Source organism: Polypterus senegalus, chromosome 15 (genome assembly GCF_016835505.1).
Source record: "Polypterus senegalus isolate Bchr_013 chromosome 15, ASM1683550v1, whole genome shotgun sequence".
Lineage (NCBI taxonomy): Eukaryota > Metazoa > Chordata > Cladistia > Polypteriformes > Polypteridae > Polypterus > Polypterus senegalus.
The window spans coordinates 76,435,789-76,460,781 of NC_053168.1; the positions used below are offsets into that span (position 1 = coordinate 76,435,789).

The following is a 24,993-nucleotide window of genomic DNA, read 5'->3' on the forward strand; positions in this document are numbered from 1 at the left end:
GATCTCAGTTATTATCCAGTATAGGATAATGGAGGACAAAGACTATTCCAACACTACTAAGTTCAAAGAAGGAAAGAAGGAGGGTAATGCTGGTTGGTGCCCCAGCATTTCAGAACACATACCCACTCACACACCAACATATACTCATACAGAGACAACCTGCAGTGACCAGTCAGTCTAACAAGCATGTCTATAAAAAGTAGGAGGAAACAAGAACACAGGAACATGGTTGAAAACTTGTTCAGTTTAGATTTCGTAAAAATGTTAGAAACAAATAGAATACATTTCCAAGCTTTGTTGTAGAGCATAAGTCTTTATGGATGACCTTGATGGTTTGAATGGTCTATTCTAGTCACAATTGTACTAATGTTGTTAACTGGAAAATGCATCTGGACCCAAGTAGAGAACTACAAAACTCAGTATTTGAATTCAGATCTGCAGAGCTGTGAAGACATAGAATTAAACACTGGCATCATCAACATCTTGTAGCATTATGAAGTGCACTACAGAGAAAATGAGGGAAGTTCTATGCCAATTTTACTATTCCAACCATAGCCAGTAAATCCTTTTAAACCAATGCATTTAAAGTTAGAAAGAAAACCTATGAACAATTGAATGCTAAGAAAGCAATGTGAAATTATAACTAGGTGCCTCTAGAGTCTAGACGCTGACACTTAATTGCTTTGTAAAACATGTAAGTTAAGACATAAAAAGATGATATAAAGGATATGAATGCAGCATTATGTAGGTTTTTGATTTATTGGCTGCACTATTTTTCAATGATTTCAATAAATGCGTAACATTCTTTTGTATTAGGCACAGGCTTTATATGATGGGGCAAAGTTAAAGAGATCTAGTATGCATCTTTCAGGGCAGAGTACACAGCATAGGGGAACTGCCTGAAAGTTGTAGTGATTTGGTTTCCTGAGTAACTGCACATTTGCACTCATGCTCTCAGATAATAATGTGTTCAGCTAGCCAAAAAAGTTGGGACACTTTCTAAAAATGCAATAAAAACTAAATCTGTAATTCACTTGAAACCTTTATTTAACAGGCAAAGGGGCAAAGCAAAGATTTTCAGTGTTTTCCCCGACAAACTTAATTCTATTTGTTAAACATAAACAAACACACTCCAAAAAAGTTGGGACAGTGACAAGTTTACCACCTGGATCACATCCCCATTTCTTTTAATTACACTTCTTCATCACCATTTCGGAACTAAAGACAATAATTCTTGCAGTTTTTCAAGTGAAATTTTGCCCCTTCTTGCTGTATACTGTACAAGACTTGAGCTACTCAACAGTCTGTGGTCACTGTAGTCTGATTCTCTTCTACATGATGAGCCAGCTCCTCCTTGAACCGTCACCTTATCGTGGTGGAAAGGTTTGCGTGTCCCAATGATCCTACGAGCTCTGTTGCCCAGGGCTTTATGCCCCTGGTAGGGCCACCCAAGGCAAACTGGTCCTAGGTGAGGGATGAGACAAAGAGCGGTTCAACAAACCTCCAATGATGAGTCAAAACTTTGGAGATTTTCCCTTGCCCAGGCACGATGGCAAGCGCCTGGTGGCCGGGCCTGCACCCATGGGGCTTGGCCGGGCACAGCCCGAAGAGGTAATGTGAGTCCCCCTTCCCATGGGCTCACCACCTATGGGAGGGGCCAAGGAGGTCGGGTGCAGTGTGAGTTGGGTGGCGGCCGAAGCTGGGGACCTTGGCAGTCTGATCCTCGGCTACAGAAACTGGCTCTTGGGACGTGGAATGTCACCTCTCTGAAGAGGAAGAAGCCTGAGCTAGTGCGTGAAGTCGAGAGGTTCCGGCTAGATATAGTCGGACTCACCTCGACGCACAGATTGGACTCTGGAACCAATCTCCTTGAGAAGGGCTGGACTCTCTACCACTCTGGAGTTGACCCCGGTGAGAGGCGCCAAGCGGGTGTGGGCATACATATTGCCCCCCGACTTGGAGCCTGTTCATTGGGGTTTACCCCAGTGGACGAGAGGGTAGCCTCCCTCCACCTTTGGGTGGGGGGAACGGGTCCTAACTGTTGTTTGTGCGTATGCCCCAAACAGCAGTTTGGGGTATCCACCTTTTTGGAATCCCTGGAGGGGATGCTAGAGGGCATACCTTCTGGGGACTCCCTCGTTCTGCTGGGAGACTTCAATGCTCACGTGGGCAATGACAGTGAGACCTGGAAGGGCGTGATTGGGAGGAATGGCCCCCCGATCTGAACCTGAGTGGTGTTTTGTTATTGGACTTCTGTGCTCGTCACGGATTGTCCATAACGAACACCATGTTCAAGCATAGGGGTGTTCATATGTGCACTTGGCACCAGGACACCCTAGACCTCAGTTCGATGATCAACTGTGGTTGTGTCGTTGGACCTGCAGCCACATGTCTTGGACACTCGGGTGAAGAGAGGGGCGGAGCTGTTAACTGATCACCACCTGGTGGTGAGTAGGCTTCGATAGTGGGAAAGGATGCCGGTCAGGCCTGGTAGGCCCAAATGTGTTGTGAGGGTCTGCTGGGAACGTCGGTGGCAATCCCTGAACCTGTTGGTGGACACCGGTGGTGAGGGATGCCGTCAAGCTGAAGAAGTAGTCCTACAGGACATTTTTGTCCTGTGGGACTCTGGAGGCAGCTGATAGGTACCGGCAGGCCAAGCGGAATGCGGCTTTGGTGGTTGCTGAGGCAAAAACTCAGGCGTGGGAGGAGTTTGGGGAGGCCATGGAGAACGACTTTCGGACGGCTTCGAGGAGATTCTGGTCCACCATCCAGTGTCTCAGGAGGGGGAAGCAGTGCAGTGTCAACACTGTATATGGTGAGGATGTTGCACTGCTGACCTCGACTCGGGATGTTGTGGGTCGGTGGGGGGAGTACTTCGAAGACCTCCTCAATCCCACTAACATGCCTTCCAATGAGGAAGCAGAGCCTGGGGACGGGGGTGGGCTCCCCCATTTCTGGGACTTAGGCCACCGAGGTGGTCAAAAAACTCCTTGGTGGCAGGGCCCCGGGGTGGATGAGATATGCCTGGAGTTCCTCAAGGCTCTGGATGTTGTAGGACTGTCTTAGTTGACACGCCTCTGCAACATCGCATGGACATCTGGGACAGTGCCCCTGGACTGGCAGACTGGGGTGGTGGTCCCCCTCTTTAAGAAAGGGGACCGGAGGGTGTGTTCCAACTACTGAGGGATCACACTCCTCAGCCTCCCTGGAAAAGTCTATTCAGGGGTCCTGGAGAGGAGGGTCTTTCGGATAGACGAATCTCGGATTCAGGAGGAACAGTGTGGTTTTCGTCCTGGTCGTGGAACAGTGGACAAGCTCTACACCCTTAGCAGGGTCCTGGAGGGTGCATGGGAGTTTGCCCAACCAGTCTACATGTGTTTTGTGGACTTGGAAAAGGCATTCGACCATGTCCCTCGGGGAATCCTGTGGGGGGGTACTCCGAGAGTATGGGGTACCAGACCCACTGGTAAGTGCTGTTCGGTTCCTATACGATCAGTGTCAGAGCTTGGTCCGCATTGGTCTGTCGTGGCGAAAAAGGAGCTGAGCCGCAAGGCAAAGCTCTCAATTTACCGGTCAATCTATGTTCCTACCCTTACCTATGGTCATGAGCTATGGGTAGTGGCCAAAAGAACGAGATCGCGAATACAAGCGGCTGAAATGGGTTTCCTCCGTAGGGTGTCTGGGTTCTCCCTTAAAGATAAGGTGAGAAGCTCAGTCATCTGGGAGGGACTCAAAGTAGAGCTTAATCAACAATAAACAAATAAAAATGTACAAAAGATCACATATTAATTTGTTTTTGATCTTTTTTTTATTTTATAATCAGCAGGATTGCAATATACCTGCCAATTTTTTCCTTCTTCTTAAGTGAAATCTCCAACTTGTTAAACAGTACTTTGTGCTTCAAAAAATGTCTAGCCAAGTTTGTATTCCTTTTCAAGAGATATACCAATGGCAGTCAGGCGCATTTCTCTAGTTAAGTGCTGACAACTTGCAAATGAAGGCTGTCATGCTGCCTTAGACACCTTTCCATACCGCTAAATATCAATATTGTGTCCAATTATGGACATTTGCATAAATGAGACTCACTGCCAGATGAAAATGGTTATGATTTGGTACCTTGAAATTAACTATACTATGCATCTTTTTTAATTTCCTTTTTTGTTTTAAGGGTTTTGGTGTGTGTTGAATCTACTCTTGTACATTAAAATTGTATTTGAAACATATTTACAGTGGTTTGTCTATTTTCACATCATTTCGAATGCCGTCTCGATTTTGTTAGGGAGTTGCCATTTTGTAAACTTTCATCTTTTGATTGCTATGATTACTTACTGAGACTGGGACAGTGTGTGTCATTATCAGTGTGATGGTATAAAAGATCAGCATTGTGCCCTCCTGAGAGTGGATAAAAATATGTTGCATATGCTGTGTGCTTTACTTATAAATTGTTTCACTTTCCATACAAAGATTTCTCACTTTGTTTTCTCATGGCAAATTTTGGTTTCTCATTTGGTTTTGGCAAAAGTCAGGACTGATTTTTTGGCCATGAACTTCTGCTTGCTCTCTGGCTTACTTTTCATCTCTTGATCCCTTTTTAATAGAAATTTCCCTACCTTTCCAGTGAAGCATAACAAAAAAATGTGTATAGCTTCATATTCCACAAATATTTCTGTTTAAAACTTGACTGGTAATTAAAAAAATCTTTTAAATTATTCCTAAAAAATAACTAATTTTGTATTCCAAAAAGTACCTGAAAGACAGTATTGATTTAAATTGAGCACTTTAAATTTATGAATATGAAATTCATGTGCCTTGAAATAGGCAGTTGGTTGATGTTTTATTTTTTTTAAATGTTATCGATTTAATAACATTTAATAAAAAAGTAAGGCACATTTCATTCAAATATTCAATTAAAACTACATTCCAAGGATTCATTCTTTAGATTAAATTAAGTTAGACTAAACCTCCCTTCCCACTTCTGAGATCTACGTCAACAGACAGCCCAATAAGACATTCCTGATATAAATGTTGAAGCGTCAGAAAGATTGAACAGAGGCCTGGTGTGTTTAATTTTGAACAGCATGAATGTATTTTAGCTTTGGACCTTGAGTTTATAACATTAGATTTTTTGTTGCTTAACACCAAAGTCACATTATACGACTTCTAGTCATAAGATACATCAAACTTAATCTGATCTCATCACTGCACCATGTCAATTTACTCAACTGATAATCAGTGAAATTTAGCAACTACATGCTGCCTTTCCTGCACAGTTGTGCTCACCCCTTTTTACTGACAGCTAACACCATGTTACTGACAGAGCTGGTGCTGTACAAATGGCTAACAGATATGGCAAGTTCAGCCGTAAGCTCTGCCTTTTTTCCATTCTGTTGTGATATGTAAAACACACAACATCAGACAGACAAGCTTCTCTTCTGCTTGTGAGGTCCAAAGCACCCACATTCCTTGTTCCTCTTCACTACATTATATCTGTTGTACTTTTACGTGAGTATTCATTGGTTGTCAGCAGTTCTCAGGCTCACAAAGCAGAGCGTCAGAGAGTCACCTGGCATGTCAAATCACTCCAAAGACTTTAACGGAAGTGCATTGCCGATTGCCTATGAATTGCAAAAGCTTATGTAAGTGAAGGCTATGGGTGAAAATCGCTGGAAAAGTCGTCAAAAGTGGCATTGCCATAATGTTGCTTAAGGCTGTCACATAAATGATAGTAATTGTAAATCCATATATCTAAAAAATAAGCAAATGTTTTTTCCCTGAGTGATTTGAGTGTGGGGCATTCCCAAAACATTTGATCCAGCAATGCAGTAACATTTGCAACTGAAATTCTGCTGCAAATAAATTGTTGGCAGCAAGGTTACTATAGTTAACGAAAACTAAAATCAAAACTGAAACTATTATTAAAAAACCATTTTCGCAAACTGAAATAAAACAATTAACAAAACCTAAATGAAAAACCAAATCTAAACGAAACTATTAAAGTAGCTGGAAAGACTAACTGAAATAAAATAATAATTTACTAAAATATTTTTAGTTTTCGTTTTTGAATAAATATTCTTGCCGTTAGTCTTTAACCCTTGTAAGTTTTAACTCTAAAACAGAAAGTCATCCACCACGAGCCGCCTGCACATATTCATCCAGTGAACGGCGGCTGGTGACAGAGGGTGGCTGTTCACACAGCATTTGCGGTGACAGAGCAAGCTGAGTGCGGGTGCATAAAGCGTGAGAAATAGAAAGCTGCCTTTCTTTGTGCTTGTGCTTTGTAATTGAGGACCAAATCATACATCTGCTATAGTGGATTCATAAAATATTCAGATCCCTTCACTTTCTGCACACTTTATCACATTGTAGACTTAACTTTAAATTTCCCACTTTTGCCCTGTAAGCTACATACCATAACCCAAAGCCAGAAAGTGAAAACATGTTTTCACAAAGAATTGCAAATTTTTTATAAATTAAAAAATTGAAATTTCTCATTGAAACATGTAATCAGACCCTTAATTCAGTACTTTATAGACGCCCCTTTGACAGCAAGTACCACTTTGAATCTTTTTGGGTAAGTCTGTACAAGTTTTGGACACCTGGGTAGTTTACTCCAATTTTGCTAGCTAACCTCCTCAAGCTCCGTTATATTGGTTGAAAAGTAAGGCGTTACTCCCAACTCTGGTTATGGTGCACTGAAGCTAATTCTGTACTCCTTGTTCACTTCTGCAAACCACTGCTTATTTGATGACATCACAATTTTTCAACTATAATGATGAGATGTCCTACAGAAAAAAGAGCTGTTTTCTGACACATTGGTGACCGAACAAACTGTCATTTAATATCTAGTCCTCGACATTAAGAAGCAGACCATATTCTGGTCAACATTAACAGGAATGCTATGAAACACCTGCAAAGACGTCTGTGATAGACAGATTGCAACTCTACATTGGCACTGTTATGATGTGATAAGAAAATCACATTACTGAAAGAAAAACCCAATGCACACTTGGGAAGAACATGCAAATTCCACATGCACAATAGCCATGATTGGGATTCAAATGAAGGAATACCTATTACCAACAGCTACTAAGTACAAATAAAATAAAAATGTATTACCTCTCCATTGAAAAAGCAGAATATAGTTGCCACTAATAATCCCTAAAAAAGAAATGCATAGTGATGTTAGACTTTTCAGTTTCTTTCTTTCTATTATTTTAACTTTGAATCTGCTAGTAAATACTTACCTGGTAGTGCATCAATATGTGCATAATGTAGTCATAAATTTCCCCAGCTAATCTGTTCTCTGGTCTCCAGGGAAAGATGACAAACTGAATCCCCAGTAATGGAACAAGAATTAAGGTGGCTCTCACAGCTTTCATGTACATATTTGATTCAGCTCGATGAGTGTCTCTTAGCTTTGTGACTAAGACTCTCACTATGTTAAGTAAAAAGAACAAATTTACCTGTAAAACATAAGGAGTGTTTAAAAAAGCAGAATGCATTCAATTTCTTCTGCAACTCATCTTTGCTCAATGTGAAATTTAAAAAATGTGAAATATCTACTTAAGGTAGAATAAATATTTTTGGCAAGAATTATTCAGTGAAAATGAATATTATTTAAGTTAATATATTCATATTATGAGCTTTTAATTAAAAATGTTCAACATTTAGCCACTGTTCCTAACTATCTTGCAGTCATTCTACTGTTTATAACTGAACACACAGTAACAGAGGTAATTTTTTTCATTTATTTCGACCTGAAGTTAACTTTGAAATATTTTTCTTGTCTTGTACATACACACTAAAGTAGTGTCTCTCCAACTTAAACATAGTAGATGTAAAGTAAAGAGATCATATATGTTATATTGTCTATAGGTGTTTTTATACAATCCAATATGATATGTGTATTGCATATGGAGTAAATTCCAGCATATATAAAGTCAACGAATAAAGTATATTTTTAAATTATTTTCTAACTATACTAAGCAAATCAGACAAATTTGAATCCAAATTGGGTATAAAAATCTTATATGGAATAGATTTATGTATAAGTAAAGTATTATATAGATAATAAGAAAACATATATATATATATATATATATATATATATATATATATATATATATATATATACAGTAATTTAAAGTGGAGGTTGAACTATGAAATGAAAAGTTTAAGGCATATTATATGAAACTAGCCATGTTAAAGTTGTCTGTGAAAGGCTCCCTGTTTAAACGAGGCTGCCATTCGTGAACTGGGCCCTTCGTCGCACAGCATTATGATTTTTTATAAGGGAAACAAAATTACAAAAGAAAACCCTTTGATATTGACTCGATAGGAACGGTCTACTCAGAATCACTGTCCAAATCGTAATTATGTGGTGGTGTAGGAGCATTTCTGCTTCTGTCCGTTCACAGTCCGTCTCATTTTCACAACACTATCGTTTCCTCTCACGATGACTTCTCAACCTTTCTCCAATTTCGCAGGTTGCTTTCTGGCAATCCAAAGAGTAAGGCAATATACACGGAGCAATGGTTATAAAATGGGGACACATAGGTATCCAGGCTCTTTAAAGCATAAATAGGGATCACTTCACGGACATGTGAGCAAGCCACCGTACAACTGTGAGACGCGCAGCACTCGCTGGCTACAACGTAACAATAATAATTTCCAGAACATGCTGTTACGTTGTCATTCATTTTACCCACTGTCTTTCTTTCATTCATATGTTACGTAGGCACATACCTTTTATCTTCGACAATCTCATTCTCTAACCAGGCCTCAGGAGCTAACTAGCGTAACACTGTCCACCACCCCTTTCGTTATTCCGGCACATTGTTGACATTCGTGAGTAACAACAATGTACTAAACTGGTAGGTGGTCTACGCATGCGTGGAATTCGCGGACAAACAAAGGTCAAGATCTAAATGAAGATCTCTTTAGTTAATTTAAAGCACAACAATTTGTTTAGTTTGAATGTCTGTGTTTTGAGGTGTGACTGGAGTACTACAGTCTTCAGTAGTATAAGCCTGGAGGAGATTCTTTATGCAATGCCTATGTTTTAGCTGTCTCTCTACTGCCATCTAGTGCTTTTTCTAATTCATTCGCAGACAAACAAAGATCAAGGTCCAAATGAAGATTATATATAGAGATACTTGTGTCAAAGTCAAAATCATGTTAGTTATGTCTTATGTTATGTACAGTATAAACCAAATTGTATTGGTGAAAGTCATAGTGTTCAACTTACCTGTACAGTATTAATAATATGTAATATCCATGCACATCATCCATCCCTCAGTATATCCATGAGAGCCTGACGAGTTACAGTAGCTATGCCATTAAAAGGCCCTTAGGTTCTGCTATGTGAGGAAATTGTAAAATGGGTGATTGATCGTGCCTACTGTTTTAGTTTAAACACTAGAATCCTTGAAACCTCTGAAAAAAACTGTAATCCTAGGCCACGTTAGATTCATTCGCACCTTGTCATGAGCTCCTTTGTTTTCCAAATGTGTCAAGCAGCACAAGCAGCAAGCACCCTACTATCCTATCCCCCAACCCCACTGATGCAGCTCAAGTCGCACAGAAGATTCTCAGAGCTCAAATCTGTTTATCTGGGTGTGAGGCGCCTGGAATTGTAGAGGGTAAATAATATATTGTCATTTGGAATGCAAACATTTCATGTGTGCTCAGTGCCTACAATGATCTATGTAACTGTAAGATAATAGGAAAATGTGAGGCAGGAATTGTTGAATACATAACTAAAATAGAAACGTTTTTCATGTTTTTAGTAATAATTGACAAAATGTAGATATGAAGTGTATAATATGTGACTGAAGTCCAAATATCAAATAAACACTTTCACAATAGGTACAAGTATAACAAAACAATTGTGATTTTATTCAAGAATATAACCTTTTATAAAAAGAAGTTGGCTTAGGGTACAAAGCAGATATGTCCACTTGGTTGATGCAGCGGTAACAAGCACAGTCTCATAATCAAGAGGTTGTAGGTTTGATTCCCGGGTCCTCCAACATTTACCATTTTGAGTAGTGAGCTGCGTTTTTTATTACTATTATATAATAAAAACATACATTTGATTTGAATCTGTAACAACTGGTGTAAATTTATGGTACAGTACTTGTAAAAGTTAGCGTTTTTTTTTTTTTATTTAGTTTTATTTTCCCAGTCATGTTCACGCTCCCCCCGATCTGACACTGCTGTATTCAAATAAAGACATGCTATAACATTAGAACATTAGAACAATCTAGACGAGAACAGGCCATTCAGCCCAACAAAGCTCGCCAGTCCTATCCACTTGTTTCCTCCAAGAAAACATCAAGTCGAGTTTTGAAAGTCCCTAACGTCTTACTGTCTACCACACTACTTGGTAGCTTATTCCAAGTGTCTATCATTCTTTGTGTAAAGAAAAACTTCCTAATGTTTGTGCGAAATTTACCCTTAACAAGTTTCCAACTGTGTCCCCGTGTTCTTGATGAACTCATTTTAAAATACAAGTCTCGATCCACTGTACTAATTCCCTTCATAATTTTAAACACTTCAATCATGTCACCTCTTAATCTTCTTTTGCTTAAACTGTAAAGGCTCAGCTCTTTTAATCTTTCCTCATAATTCAACCCCTGTAGACCTGGAATCAGCCTAGTCGCTCTTCTCTGGACCTTTTCTAGTGCTGCTATGTCCTTTTTGTAGCCTGGAGACCAAAACTGCACACAGTACTCAAGATGAGGCCTCACCAGTGCATTATAAAGGTTGAGCATAACCTCCTTGTACTCCACAGATCGTGCTATATAACCTAACATTCTGTTAGCCTTCTTAATGGCTTCTGAACACTGTTGGGAAGTTGATAGCTTGGAGTCCACTATGACTCCTAAATCCTTCTCATAAGGTGTACTCTCGATTTTCGACGCCCATTGTGTATTCAAACCTAATATTTTTACTTCCTATGTGTAATACTTTACATTTACTGACATTAAATTTCATCTGCCACAAATCTGCCCAAGCCTGTATGCTATCCAAGTCCTTCTGTAATGATATAACGGATTCCAAATTATCTGCTAATCCACCTATCTTGGTATCATCTGCAAACTTAACCAGCTTGTTACTTATATTCCTATCTAAATCATTTATATATATTAAAAATAACAACGGCCCTAGCACTGACCCCTGTGGAACACCACTCTTAACATCGGCCAGTTCTGATGAGGTTCCTCGCACCATCACCCTCTGCTTCCTGTGTCTGAGCCAATTCTGCACCCATCTAAAAACATCACCCTGAACTCCCACTTCTTTTAACTTGATGCCCAACCTCTCATGTGGCACCTTATCAAATGCTTTCTGAAAGTCCAGATAAATAATATCATAAGCTCCACTTTGATCGTATCCTTTTGTTGCCTCCTCATAGAATTCCAACATGTTAGTAAAACACGACCTCCCCCTTCTGAACCCATGCTGACTGTTCAGAATAACTCCTGTCCTTGCCATGTGTTGCTCAATCTTATCCTTAATAATTCCTTCCATTAATTTTCCTGTGATGCTTGTTAAGCTTACTGGCCTATAGTTGCTTGGATCTGCCCTGTCACCCTTTTTATATAATGGGATGATATTTGCCATTTTCCAGTCCTTTGGAATCTCTCCAGTGCACAGTGACTTCCTAAAAATATGTGTCAAGGGTTTATATATGTACTCACTAGCCTCCTTAAGAACACGAGGATAAATATTATCTGGGCCTGGTGATTTGTTTGATTTCATCTTATTTAATCTGAGCAGCACTTCTCCTCTACAATTTCCAAATCCCTCAGTACCTCCTTAGTAGTTGCGTTTACCTCTGGAGGTTATCCACTTGCTCACTTGTAAACACCTCAGAAAAATGTAAGTTTAGGGCATCTGCTATTTCATTGTCTGTATCTTTTAATTCCCTTTACTATTCCTGATGAACTTGACCTCCTCCTTAACTGTTCTTTTACTACTAAAATACTGAAAGAATCTCTTGGGGTCTTCTTTCGCCTTATCTGCTATATTCCTCTCCAACTGTCTTTTAGCCTCTCTGATATCCTTCTTAATGGTTGCCCTCATTTCTCATATGCTACGGTTCTCTTTGCAGTCATTAGTCTTATATGCCTTATACAGCAGTTTTTTCCTTTGCAACTTCTTTTTTAAATCTTTATTAATCCATCGTGGAGTTTTTTTTAGTTTCCTATTAATTCCAAATTTAGGTATGTATCTGTCCTGCATTACATGTAAAACATTTTAAACCTGTTCCACTGCTCCTCGACTGTCTCCACATTTAAAAGCTTATCCCAGTCTATCCTACTTAGACTTTGTCGCATCTGCTCAAAATTAGCCCTACCAAAGTTCAACTTAACAATTTTAGTCTTTGCATCTGTACTCTTACAAAATACTGAGAATTGTATTACATTATGGTCACTTGACCCTAGTGGTTCAATCACCTCTACACCCTCAATTCTATCCTGATTATTACAGAATACTAAATCCAGACAGGCTTCACCCCGTGTTGGTGCTTTAACATGCTGTGTTAAAAACAGTCGCTGATTACTTCTAAAAACTCCTGCTCTTGTGATCCTCCATCTGCAAGGTTATCCCATTTAATATTTGGATAATTAAAGTCCCCATGACTATAATATCCCCTGTAAACTTGCCTTTTTGATAGTACTAAAAAGATGTGTGTTGAAATTACTGTCTGAATTGGGTGGTCTATAACACACTCCTAAAATAAAACCTTTTTCCCAAATATTTTCCAGGCGAAGCCACATGTCCTCACTAAGATGGGGCTCATCATCCAACTGAAGATGACTTACATTTAAACCCTGTTTGGCATAAACAGCAACCCCACCTCCTTTTCTGTTCTGTCTATCCTTCCTAAAAAATGTGTATCCCTCTATGTTACACTCATCCCCATCTTTGTTATTTAGCCAGGTTTCCGTTATTGCTACAGAGGTGAACTCAGATGAGAATGAGGGTTCTACATCAGAGAAAGAGAACAGAACCCCTCCCTGCAAGAAACGTCTAGTCACACATAAGAACAACATAGCCGCACCAGGCGTAAAGGCAAAAGATGGCACCGTTTAGATGCAGCAACAGGTTGGCCATCGTCCTACCAGTCAATCTACCATCTTTAAACGAAACAGCAGGGCTTACCATGCTTACCAAGGTATCGTTCAAAGTTCTGTTTGTGATCATGCTTTGTGATGGTCTTTCTATAAAAAACATTTATATGTTACTTATATAAAAGCCAGATTGAACATTATTTACCCTGATTTATTTAATTATTTTCCTTCCTACAATGTAAAGTCACAAGTACGCTTCAGAGCTTCCTGTGTTTGATCAACACAGGCATGCTGACAAAGTACATGTGCAATGCCTCTCCTTATTCAGGAAAAGATCCCAGTTGTCCCACGGGAGAAAAACTTTCCGAGACTAAGGTCATAAAGTTTATGAAACCGTTTCTGGACAAAGGCAGAACCATAACAACAGTTGCATAAAGTGCAACTGGAGCTTTCACCCGCAGCTAAAGTCATTTGTGTACTGAAGTAGCATTGCAAATGTACTTTGTCAGCATGAATTAGAGGGCCTTTGGGTTCTCACTGCTCAGTTAGCTACATGACGTAATCTGAAGTTGAGATGGAAATGTGCAGGCAACCTAACTACTGAATAAAGTCACATAATAAAATTAAGAATCCCTTATATTTTTTTACTTTAAACCTTCACAACGAATTACAATGAAAAGACCAAATTTGAAAATATATTTTGAAATCTCAGAATAGAAACAACAAAGGAAGCTTAGTTAAATTCAGAAGCAGAGGAAATTATGGACTTTATGCCATTAGTCATCTTGAAATAACTGAGGAAGCACCCTTAATAGAGGACATTAGGCACAAACCCCAGCATTTAATCAAAGCCAGTATTTATTTCGCCATTTTGAAAGATTTTTAATCTAAACACAAATTATAAATAAAATAGTAAAATAGTTATGTCAGATTTGAATGTGTTGTTCAAAAACTACATGTTGTCATTTAATACTTAAATAAAATTTTATGTTGTTCAATATATGCTGAAATTTCTTCCACAGAAATTAAATTTGACCATATTAATACTGTAATGCTAGATTAGACTTTATGCATGGTATAGTTTGATTCAGTCAAATCACATTATGAACTACTGTATGCTGACTTGCATTCTGAGACAAGGCCTCCAGAAATCTTGTTTTTGCACTTTTTTACTTTACAGTTACTAGAAATCGACTATACTGTATATTGAAGAAACTGAATTCAGATGGTTACTTCAGATTAAAAACGTTCTTGGAAGCACAGCAAGTAATTTGAATTTGTACTACACAAACAATACTTACTAATAAAGCTGCCATAATAGGCCCATGAACAATGTAAAGAAGGTGTGTTTCCACGCTCATCCAACAACTGTGGGACACAAACATAAAAAAAACCCATAAATAAACAAATACCACAAACTAGCTTTATCACAGATTTCTACTTAAAGTCGTATTAAAACAACATGCTCACTTGTCATCAAAATATTTTGTTCTGCCAACTGCATGAATAGATGCAGGTACCAAAGGAAAACCTGTGAAAAGATGAATTAAGAACAAACCTCACACAGTTGAAATGGCATCAAAGCATGAATATAAGCTCTGCAGCTATGTAACAATTTTAATGCAGTAAATCAGATTTGTTTTAGAACAATTATATTATCCGATTACTGTAATTACATGCAAATAAATGGATATCAACTGACATTGATATCTTCAAGATAGTACTAGATATTCTCAATGTTTTAAAGAGATTACACTCTCCACGACAAGTTTTACATGGTGATTGTCTTTGTTCTATTTCTATTTGGTAGGATTGTCAAATTAAATTTTGGATTTCTTATGGAGTGAGTTTGCTTTATTGAGACATCAAATTAAACCATTGAGTAAAGTACTGTTCAGACAATCAATATAGAATTATAAACTTTACAATCCAGAAAGAATTCCATCAAAATGAACACCCAGTCTTCCTCTTCTACCTAGCTAAGAGGGCTAAGAGACAAGAGAACAACATGTGAAGTGATTTCTCATACTGTATGTATTAAGACAAAAGAAAAAGGTTAGTAGGGACCAGGCATGCTTAGTTTAGAACAGTAGTAATTAATTTGTGCCAAATTATGAAAATATTTTGAACCGTTCCTCACTGTCAGAGAGAGACAGTCACTAACATTTTATCCAGTTACAGATAATATTAGTCATCACTTTCCCACTGAAGTATGGAGGATGGGTTAGGTTTCTTCTTCTTAAGTAAAACGAGTCTTCATGCAAACAATGTTGTGTAGGTTGTCAAAATAGATTTTTCATCATATAGTATAATCTTATCCCGTTAGCTGTTACTCTAAATGTGGCTGATATAGGATTGGGAGTAATGTTACATCTATGGCCATCTGAGAGATATGTTACATTAATTCAGTCCAAAAATCAGGGTGCAGGCCATTCTCAAAGCATATGACCATGCGCACGATGACTTTCTTCAACATTTGACTTTTGTTCTGAACACATTTTATACAATTTAAAACAAAATATAGATGTGCAACATAATTGTGCAATTTGCATTTTTTACTGAATTATGACATACTTTAAACAGATTAAAAGATAACTGTGGTACTTTTCAAGTCAAAGTTATTTCTTCACAATAATGGTATATATTAATTTACTACATAACATTGAATTCTAAAGTGAAGCATTTCTTTTAATAAATTTTAAAAACACAGCTTAAAATTTTTCAAGTCAAAAATGTTATTGAGGAATTGATGAGATCATAAACTTATCAAAATCCATGTTATTTTAAGAAGTGGAAAAAAGCAAAAAGCAAATCATAGTTGTGATATTCAGCCATTTTAAAATGAGACTGACTGTGCACTTTACTTTGTCTGTTTCTGAGTTTTCATTGATGGCCTCACCATCAATTTTTACAAACAGCAAAAAATGGTTTAATAAGATTTCCATATTCCAGTCTTTTTTCATTATTCTCTAAATTCTGACTCTGAGCATGCTGATTTATTATGATGAGTTAAACATGAAGGTAGTCGTTCTTTCATGTGCAGCAGATGCCATTTGTTCCAACTGTTGGATGTACATCATTTGCTTCATGTCATTTATTTGGGTATCAAACACTTTATTGTCTTTTACTCTCCATTTCTTGTAAACTTTTTCCAGCTTTTGCTGAGAATGCTTACTTAGATATTTCACCTCCTTCATTTCTTGACTTTCATCATTCAGACCTTCCTGTGCTTATACATGCTACATACATATATGCAGTTTTTAAGTTTCCTTCATATCCATTGTCCACATATTGGTGGCATTGTTTGTATAATTTTAGGCAAAATGCTCTCATGGCATCTTGTAGCTAGTGGATATTGTTGCTGGCGCTGGTGTTGGTGGAAACGTTTAAAATGAGATGATGAAGTAGCCTCAGGTTTTGTTTTGGTCTTGCGGTATGAGTGTAAGTGTTGCTTCTTTTAAGTTCCACTAGCATCTAGGATAGAAGTTCGACCACTGCTGGACCTAGCACATGCTTGTCAGAAGCCTTCTGCAGTGTAGTGCCAGGCTGATCAGGGCCTCTGTCTGTGTCCTCTTCATCCAAATCAGCTTGTGACAGGCCTTACCCCATCACTGAGTCTTAAATTTTACTTTAGCTGCTCTGCTGAGACTGTGCCCCTGCTTTTTTTTATAAATTGTTGTTCCTTTTTATTTTTTGAACATAGGGCTCTCTGTTCTATAAGAACGCTTATTAAGAGTATCTGAATGCTTGATACATCAAATAGTAGACTTTTCTGACGTTAAAGCACTACTGATTGCAGAGCACTGTCTAAAGTGTCCATCCCAGGCAAACAGATGAAAATATCTTCTGTGGTCAGGATACTTTAAGGCTCAAAGGTTTTTTTTTATTATTATTATTTATTCAGGTTTAGATTTACATTCTTTAATGAAAGAAATTATAGAATAGAATAATAAATATTTCAGGAATCAATACCTAAATTAATACCTTACATATAACATATTCACTTTTTTTGCATTAAACATAGTTTTAATATCAACGTCAATTAAACATTAAAAATTGTGTCCTTCATTTACTCAGAATATGGAAGCAATGTAGGAAGTACTTAAAAAAATAGAGAAGCTTTTATCTTTGCCCCTCTACATGGGAATAAATCACTGTCAAAATCAATGTCTTTGCATCCTACAAACAATTACTCTCCAAATTTAGCTTCCCATCAACACTATTTCCAAAGTAGAAACTTTGCTAAATGAAATCTGCCCAAGTTTCCTCACCTCCCACCTACTTCTATTCTGGAAAAAAATACTGATCAGTTTTGAGAACTCAGATAGCATTTCTAAAATATATACAAATATTTTAAAGTCTCTCCCTTTCAAAGATCTCAGAGTACAGTGGGAAAAGGATCTCCCACTCAACATTCCAGAAAAGGAGTGGAAGGCAGCCATGCACAGAATTCACTCGATATGTGCAAAGCATACAATTATTCAACTGAATGTCTTTTATTGAGTTTCCAGGGTAAGATCTAATTTGCGAACGTTGCAATCAAGCTCCAACTTCAGTAGGCCACATGTTCTGGACCTGCACCAAATTAACATCATTCTGGACAAAAATGTTTAAATGCCTATCAGACAGTCTTGGTGTTCTCAATCACTCTTAATCCATTGACAGCTGTATTTGGTGTTCTTCCAGATGGGCAAACAAACAAACAAATTGTGATTGCCTTTACTTTACTATTAGCACGTAGACTTATCTTGCTCTGGAAGAATCCTAACCCAGCTCTTTTAAGTCAGAGAATAACTTGATGTTATATACTACACTGAAAAAAGTATAACGTTGATGTTGTTCATTCAACGTAAATTTTCTCTTTCAAGCAACTTAAAATTAGTCATTTAGTGTTGCAGCTTGAAATATTTGGTTTCAGATCTCAATCAAAGTAAAAAAAATTGTTTGTACCAAATTAAGTTATGGTGGTGGGAATAAATGTAAAAATCCTATTTCATTTAACTTAATATTTTAGGTTGTTCATGTGCTGTGTTTGAGGGGCCATTTGTATACTCTTTCGGTCGAACTTTCCAGTTTAATGGCTTTCCAACTGCCAAAAAAGAAGAACAACTTAAAAAATAGATTTACTTCAGTAAAAAAAAAAACAAGTGAATTGCACCCAATCCCTCTAAATGATTTGCCTCAACTTAAAAATTGTGGGATCAATAAGCTAAAAAGAATTATATTGGTTCAGATTGAAAATATTAAGTGCGAATCATCACATTTTTTTTCAGTGTATTTGAAATTGGAAAAAAATCATATTCTCACTTTGAGGATCTGTTCAAAACTTTTTAAAAACCTGTCAGGATCTAATCAACAACATTTCAGAATTCTTTCTCTTGGATGGGGATTGAATTGAATTTAGTTTTGTTAAGTTTGACTTAATTGTATTGAATATTACTTGCTTTTAATAAATTCTAATTAAAAAATTTTAATAATAAGAAAACAAAAACTGCATAATTTCTCTACATATGTAAAATCTAAGATATCTAACAAAAAGTAAAAAATAAATCACTTTTTTTGGTAATATTTTTAATTATAAAAACGGTAAAGTACAGATAATGCAAATATGGCGTAATCTCACTCCAATACTGATTTCCTTCATGAAAAAGCTGCAGGCACTGGATAACTGTCCTTAGTTTATGTATTTCCTAATTTTTTGTCAGTGTTGCACTTCGGTATGCACTCATCTCTTCAGCACCAATACAAGTACAAAAAACTGCAATGGTCGCTTAAGGGTTGCATAAATATAGCATTATTATTTGCACTGACAGCACAAACCTTTTAATCCACACTGGAGGTGCTGCAATTGCACTTAGTACAGTGATTGAAAAATATGCTCATGAAAAGGTACATAAGGAAGGTATTCATGCATTATTGGTGAACTGAGCTTTTATTTTGTTTGTGTTGGCCCTAGCTTCATTTTAACATCCAGCGTTGTACTTTAGTCATGTAATGCCTCCAAGAAACCAAAATTGATCAAACAAAGGTAATCACCCTCAACCTCTGAGAGCTATGGAAGATGAAAAGCAAAGAGATGCATAATGGTTGTGGGAATTTTGTGCCTAACTATTTCAGTATAAGTAGTCATGTATACAACTTCATCAAAGGTAAGCCTCTTTACTAGACTCTTCAATGTCAGGAGATTGGTTCAAAATGAAAGTAGGCTTTAACTCATCCAACATCCCTATAGCTGGCAAATTAATAAAAAGCCTTTAAGCTGTATCAAGCTAAAGCATGTATGGCTACTAGGTGGAATTAGTAGAACACAACCTTATTGTGCTAAGGGATCACACCTGGGAGGGAGGGAGATATGTACATTTCTGGTTGAGTAAGCTTAACCCACTGCATTCATTTTAGCTGATTCTATTGAGGACTTCCACTTAGCAAAGTCTGCAGGTATATTATCACGTTGTAGCAATAAACTATTGAGCTGTACTTGAATTCTCAAAGAAAACTTTAGCATCAGGAAAGGTTCTACAACCCTATTAAGTCAGGTAGCTGAGCTAGAAACACAGTGGGAATCATTTAAAATGGCAGAAGAAAAGATGGGGACCAAAAGTTTTGTGTGAAATCAATGTACTCTAGGTTTATGTATATATTATGTATACATCTTCATATGTCATTTTGGTACCCATTACAGTTTGTATTTAATTGTTAAAGGAAGGAGCACAGAGAGTAAGTTTGAGATTTGTAGACAGTTTAAAGATAAACACCACAGATGTCAGTAATTAGAATAATAGCACATGATACAAATAATGTATTAAACCTTTGCTGCAAGTATAGATCTGCAGACAAAGCATCAGAGTGTAAAAAGTCAGGAGTCAAGATCTGGGATGCATACCCAACACTAAATTGTCCACTTGAACCCCAGTAGCAGAGATGGGCACAAAAACAAGTGAGAGATGATAACATTGTCCAAAGTGTATGTCAAAATAAAGTGCAGTGCAGATCTCTCTAAATAAATATTCCAGGTAGGTAAAACAAGGAATAAATACTTTAAAATCCTAAATATGAAACATTCCAAAGCATCAGGTTAGGCTTCCCAAGCATCACTCTCTCTCTCTCTCTGTCTGTCTCCCCAGCTCACACCAGTGGATCTTCTCAGTTGGAGGTGACACCAACTGCTGTGGTTGCCTTCACCCAACTCCTTATTAGCATTTGCCAAGAGGCACCAAGTTAGCTCTCTGTCTTACCATATGCTCTAGCAGTGCTTCAAGCATCCCTGGGAGGGTCAATTCAAGTTCCTGCTTTAACACTGATTTCTCAGTGGGGACACACTTCAGAGCTCAGCTGACTTGGCTTCCACTGGGACTCATCCACACTGCCTGCTCTCCTCCTCCTCTATGATGTCATTTTTACATTTATTTGCTCTCATACATTTTGCCTTAGCATTTCTTTTCCAACTAAAGTATGTTCTGCTCGTTTTCTTCTTTTTAAATTTTGGCAGGTGCAGGTGCTTAATTACGCACTCTGGAGTGCTAACAAGGCTAATCGGCCACACTGTGTGCATGCCCACATGAATGCATGTTCTGCCAGCCACTTCATCCACACCCCAGAGCATCTCTGCCACAATACCACACATCTGCACCCCTGCCCCCAGGCTAGACTGCACTGTATATTCCTAAAAAACTGCTATGAACTTAAATACATAATTTATTTTAGAATTATAAAATTTTATATAATTTTATATAGCAGTGGTCTGCATCCATGGGATGCAGATGGGTCCTGACAATGACAGTAAAAGAAAAGGAAGGAGCATTCATGGTTTTACTTTTCCGATGTGAACTTTAATGTTTATTGGAGTAAGTATTTTAAACGCCATGGGGACACATATATGGTTCTACGGCACAAATGTATGGATTATTTATGTATTGAACTAATTATTTTTTGCACTGTTTTGCATATTTTGGAATGCATTTTAAATTCTCAATGTTTGAATAAATAAACACTGCTACTATTTGTGAAGGTCATGGTCCTTTGCAGTTCTTGAACCCAGAACTGCCGATAAAATGGCCAGGATGAGCTGGGCAAATGAGGACACACACAATCAAGAGCATGGTACAACTGCTAGTGTTTTTTTTAACTTAATGTGTTCCAAAAGAAAAACAAAGTGCAGTGCTCCAAATAGTCAAAAAATAAATAATCCAAAAAAGCAAGTGTATTTGTTGAGCTTAAAATCCAATAAGAACAAATTATAAATATTCTATTTAAACAAGGTTACAAATCCTGGCAGAACCAATCTTCTAACAATATCCAAGCCGGGGTACCTACTTCACAAAATGACATCTCTTCTGCTAACCCATCTAAGGCCTTCTGCGCATGAGGAGACGTCCACCTGACAGACACAGTTATCCCTTTAAAACAGTTTCACTGTCACATATTTATTTATTTAACAACTGCACAACACCAGAGACATGACTCATGCGCTGTCACACTACTTTTGACAAGTAAGTCTCTCACTTTTACATTCCCTCAGCCTAGTCCCCTTCACACAATATCTGAAATAAAAGAGAGGTGATGGTCTTGGTAAGGTTGATCTCTTAGGTCACCAAAACATTTTGACGGTGCTCTTAGAAAGATAATGTTTTCAAAATGTGTGCTGTGGCAGAATGAGAGCAGCAACAAGCCACGGAATTAAATAACGGGTTTAATTAACAGCAAAAATTGGCTTCTCATTAAGAAGGTGATTGGAGTGAAATTGGTTGACGTTTGAAGCCCCAGTTTAGCTCATCATCTGTTAGCTCATTTCAAATCTCATTTCTGCTTGGCTGTTATTTAATAAAGAAAATAATCAATTGAGAGGACTGAACTCTTCTAACAGGTCTATTAAAGTGATGGGGAAAAAGTTAATTAGCATTGAAAACTGGTCACTGATTAGGAAAAGGGTTAGAATGAAAACATGTAGCCACTGTGGCACTCCAGGCCTGGAGTTTGCCACCCCTGACCTAGTCCATTCTTGGTCATGATTATCAATGCCCTGGACAGTGGGCAGCACCAAGGCTGTGGGCACATGGGTCATCACAACACTACAACCTTTTCAGAACATGTGTGATATATAGCTTGCTGTTGTGAATCATACTTCATAATCTGCTTGATTTTTCTGTGTACACCTTGTATATTTTTACATTTCTGCAATTTGTTTTTCCATTTTATTCTTAAGTTTTATGCTCTTTTGAAATTTACCTTAGTGGGTGATTGCTGTGACAAAGGCCATGTTTTACAGGAGTTTACATTGTCCCTTATGGCTCATCTATACAGTTACACCACACAATTGCTCTCCTCATTAATAATGATACAGGCTTACTCTCAATGCAGGAATATAACAAGTGATTTAAGGAATCGTCCATCTGTAAAAAAAACTTCTGCTAAATGCTTAAATGTAGAGCATGAAAATGTGTTGTAATAAAGGCTGTTTCTCAAAAATATTACGGTATCTGATTAAGCAACCATCCTAATAAATATGTGAACTTTTAAACATATAGAAAACACACCCTGCGTAAACTGCGTAACTACTTGTAAATAATGTACAATATAATATTATATTAATAATACATATATATTCTCAAAAATAATAATTTTGCTTCTGTTAACTATAGAAACATTTATTTCTGTAGAACAGGAAGAAGAGAATTTATGCACAAATCTTTTGAGTTAGGTTCAGAACAGATTTTGGCAGCACAAGAACAATCCATATACTCACTATCTATGATATTTTATTACATCACAAGAGACATATAAACAAATGCATACATTTAGTCACTTAGGGCAATGTACAGCCACCAGTCAAATTTACAGCAAGTATTTGGACTGTGGAATGAGGAGAGACTCTCTAAGTAAAGCCCAGAAAACACCACACCTATAAACATAATCTAAGGTGCAAGCTTTGGAGGTTGACAATTCTACTAGATTTGCCACCATCCTGCTACTTTTATTATTTGATAGGTAATAACATTTTTGGTCAAAGTCAACATCTATCACTATTATAAGCTTTTCTGAATTTGATTTTCTATTCACCAATGTAAAACATCAAGTACAGCTTTTGGTTATTGTATGTCAAGAGACAAACCTTTGGCACTGTTGAACAGGTGCTTTAGAAAACCTGAATGGATAGTTATAGCTGCATATTATCTGATGTACTTACAGTATATAAAATTAAATTGTTTTATTTAATGAAAAATTGGTTAAGAGAATTCAGAGGTGAGTATTTTACATTTGTAGGTTTGTACGTATCTACAGGTCTTTATATTGCAGTTTATATTATATAAGCTGTAATTAACGCACAATATATTTGTTTTAATTACCCTTTCCTTTTGCCACTAACATGCAAATGAAAATTTCACTTCACACACAGTTACAAGTAACAATCCATCGTGTTAAGTGGCTATCACATCTATAAAAATGTGCAAGTGATAAAACAATACAAGTCATATAGTGGGTGATCAAAAAGGACAAGAATGACAATCTGCTTGATTTTAGATAGAACCAGTTTTTAAAGGCTCCCATAATTATATTAAATGTAACTATATATAACAATTATATGAAATGTAACACAAGGCAGACTGTACCATGAAAAAAACCCAAACAATGTGTGAATTTTCTTCTGTCCAGGAGACTGTATTCAAAATACTGAATTAAATTTTGCAAATTGACAAAGATGATTTCTATTTGTTAATCCACTTCAAAAAAAGAAAGACACCTATGGCTCACGCAGGGAGGAGCCACGCCCACCAACTCCAAGACCACTGGATACGACGACAACTCGCAGAGCCACGCCCACCAACTTGGGCGCAACGACACAGAAAAAACGGCATCATTTATATTTGTCTGTCGTAGAGGCCTCATGTACCTCCGAGCCAGCTTGACTGTTCATAGAGGCATGTTTCTTGCGGAGGTGAGTCGCCATATGAAGCGTGTAAAACAGTTTGCGAGGGGTATCCCATGGGATCCTTGAAACAATCCTTTATAACTGAGGTTAAAACACAATGAAGTAAGCAGTCCTTAAAAACCGAGTTTTCGGTTATGACGCATGACCGCGTGCACCATAGCAAACTGTTTTGCACGCTACACTCATGGACAATTATATATTGCTCTCTCCAGAGTTCCATCTTTTCATTCACTTTCTGTTGTATCCTCAAACCCACCCTTTTTAGACAACTGTGTCTTTCCAGAAGTGTTCAACCATTAATAAATAATTATGCGGCGTTTGTTATGCCGCGGGTTCACTATTGTGTTGTATTTTGCTCTCTCCAGAGTTCCATCTTTTCATTCACTTACTGTTGTATTCTCACACCAACCCGTTTTAGACAACCGTGTCTTTCCAGAAGTGTTTAGCATTCAATAAATAATTATGCATGAGATTGAGCGTGTGTCTACCCGGCGCAGAGAGGCGTAGGTAAGCTGTTGAACCCCATTCGGGCTGCAAAATTCCCACTAAGTGCGACTCATACGCTCCAACTGGTTGCATCCCTACCCTTTGTGCACACCCCCTTCCCACCTCGCTACTACCATGGTCGGGTGTCTTGGTGGATTATATTTAGAAAAGCAGCCAACGACTCAAGTAACGAGTTGGAGGTGGGCACATGAGCGGGCAGTACATACTGAACGAGAATTCAGCAGACTAGTATGACGGAGGGAGCTGAATGGACGTCCTTCTCCTCTCCTCCCATTCCACACTGAGCGCCGTGCACCCCCATCCCTCCGTCTGGCAAGAGAAGGCGCGATTGCAGTCTGCCAGTTTTCAGTCACGGACGATTGTGTGTTAGTTCATTCTGTGCATTGTTACAATGTTGCTTTTCTTGCTGATTTATTACATTACCAATTTTTCAAATGTTAATTTTCTCCCTGTGCTTAAAAATCATTAAAAAAACCA

At 37.8% G+C, this 24,993-nt stretch overlaps 1 protein-coding gene across 5 annotated transcripts in view; it reads right to left on the reverse strand.

Annotated features, from left to right (window-relative positions):
- calcr (calcitonin receptor) overlaps positions 1-24,993 on the reverse strand; it is a 401,799-nt gene that overhangs the window by 2,560 nt on the left and 374,246 nt on the right. For all 5 annotated transcript variants that reach the window (XM_039736983.1, XM_039736984.1, XM_039736981.1 and 2 more), the window contains exons 9-12: positions 14,553-14,613; positions 14,384-14,450; positions 7,245-7,463; positions 7,117-7,158 (exon numbers count right to left, since the gene is read on the reverse strand). In XM_039736983.1, coding sequence (XP_039592917.1) covers positions 7,117-7,158; positions 7,245-7,463; positions 14,384-14,450; positions 14,553-14,613 — 389 coding nt within the window. The remainder of the gene's footprint in view (positions 1-7,116; positions 7,159-7,244; positions 7,464-14,383; positions 14,451-14,552; positions 14,614-24,993) is intronic.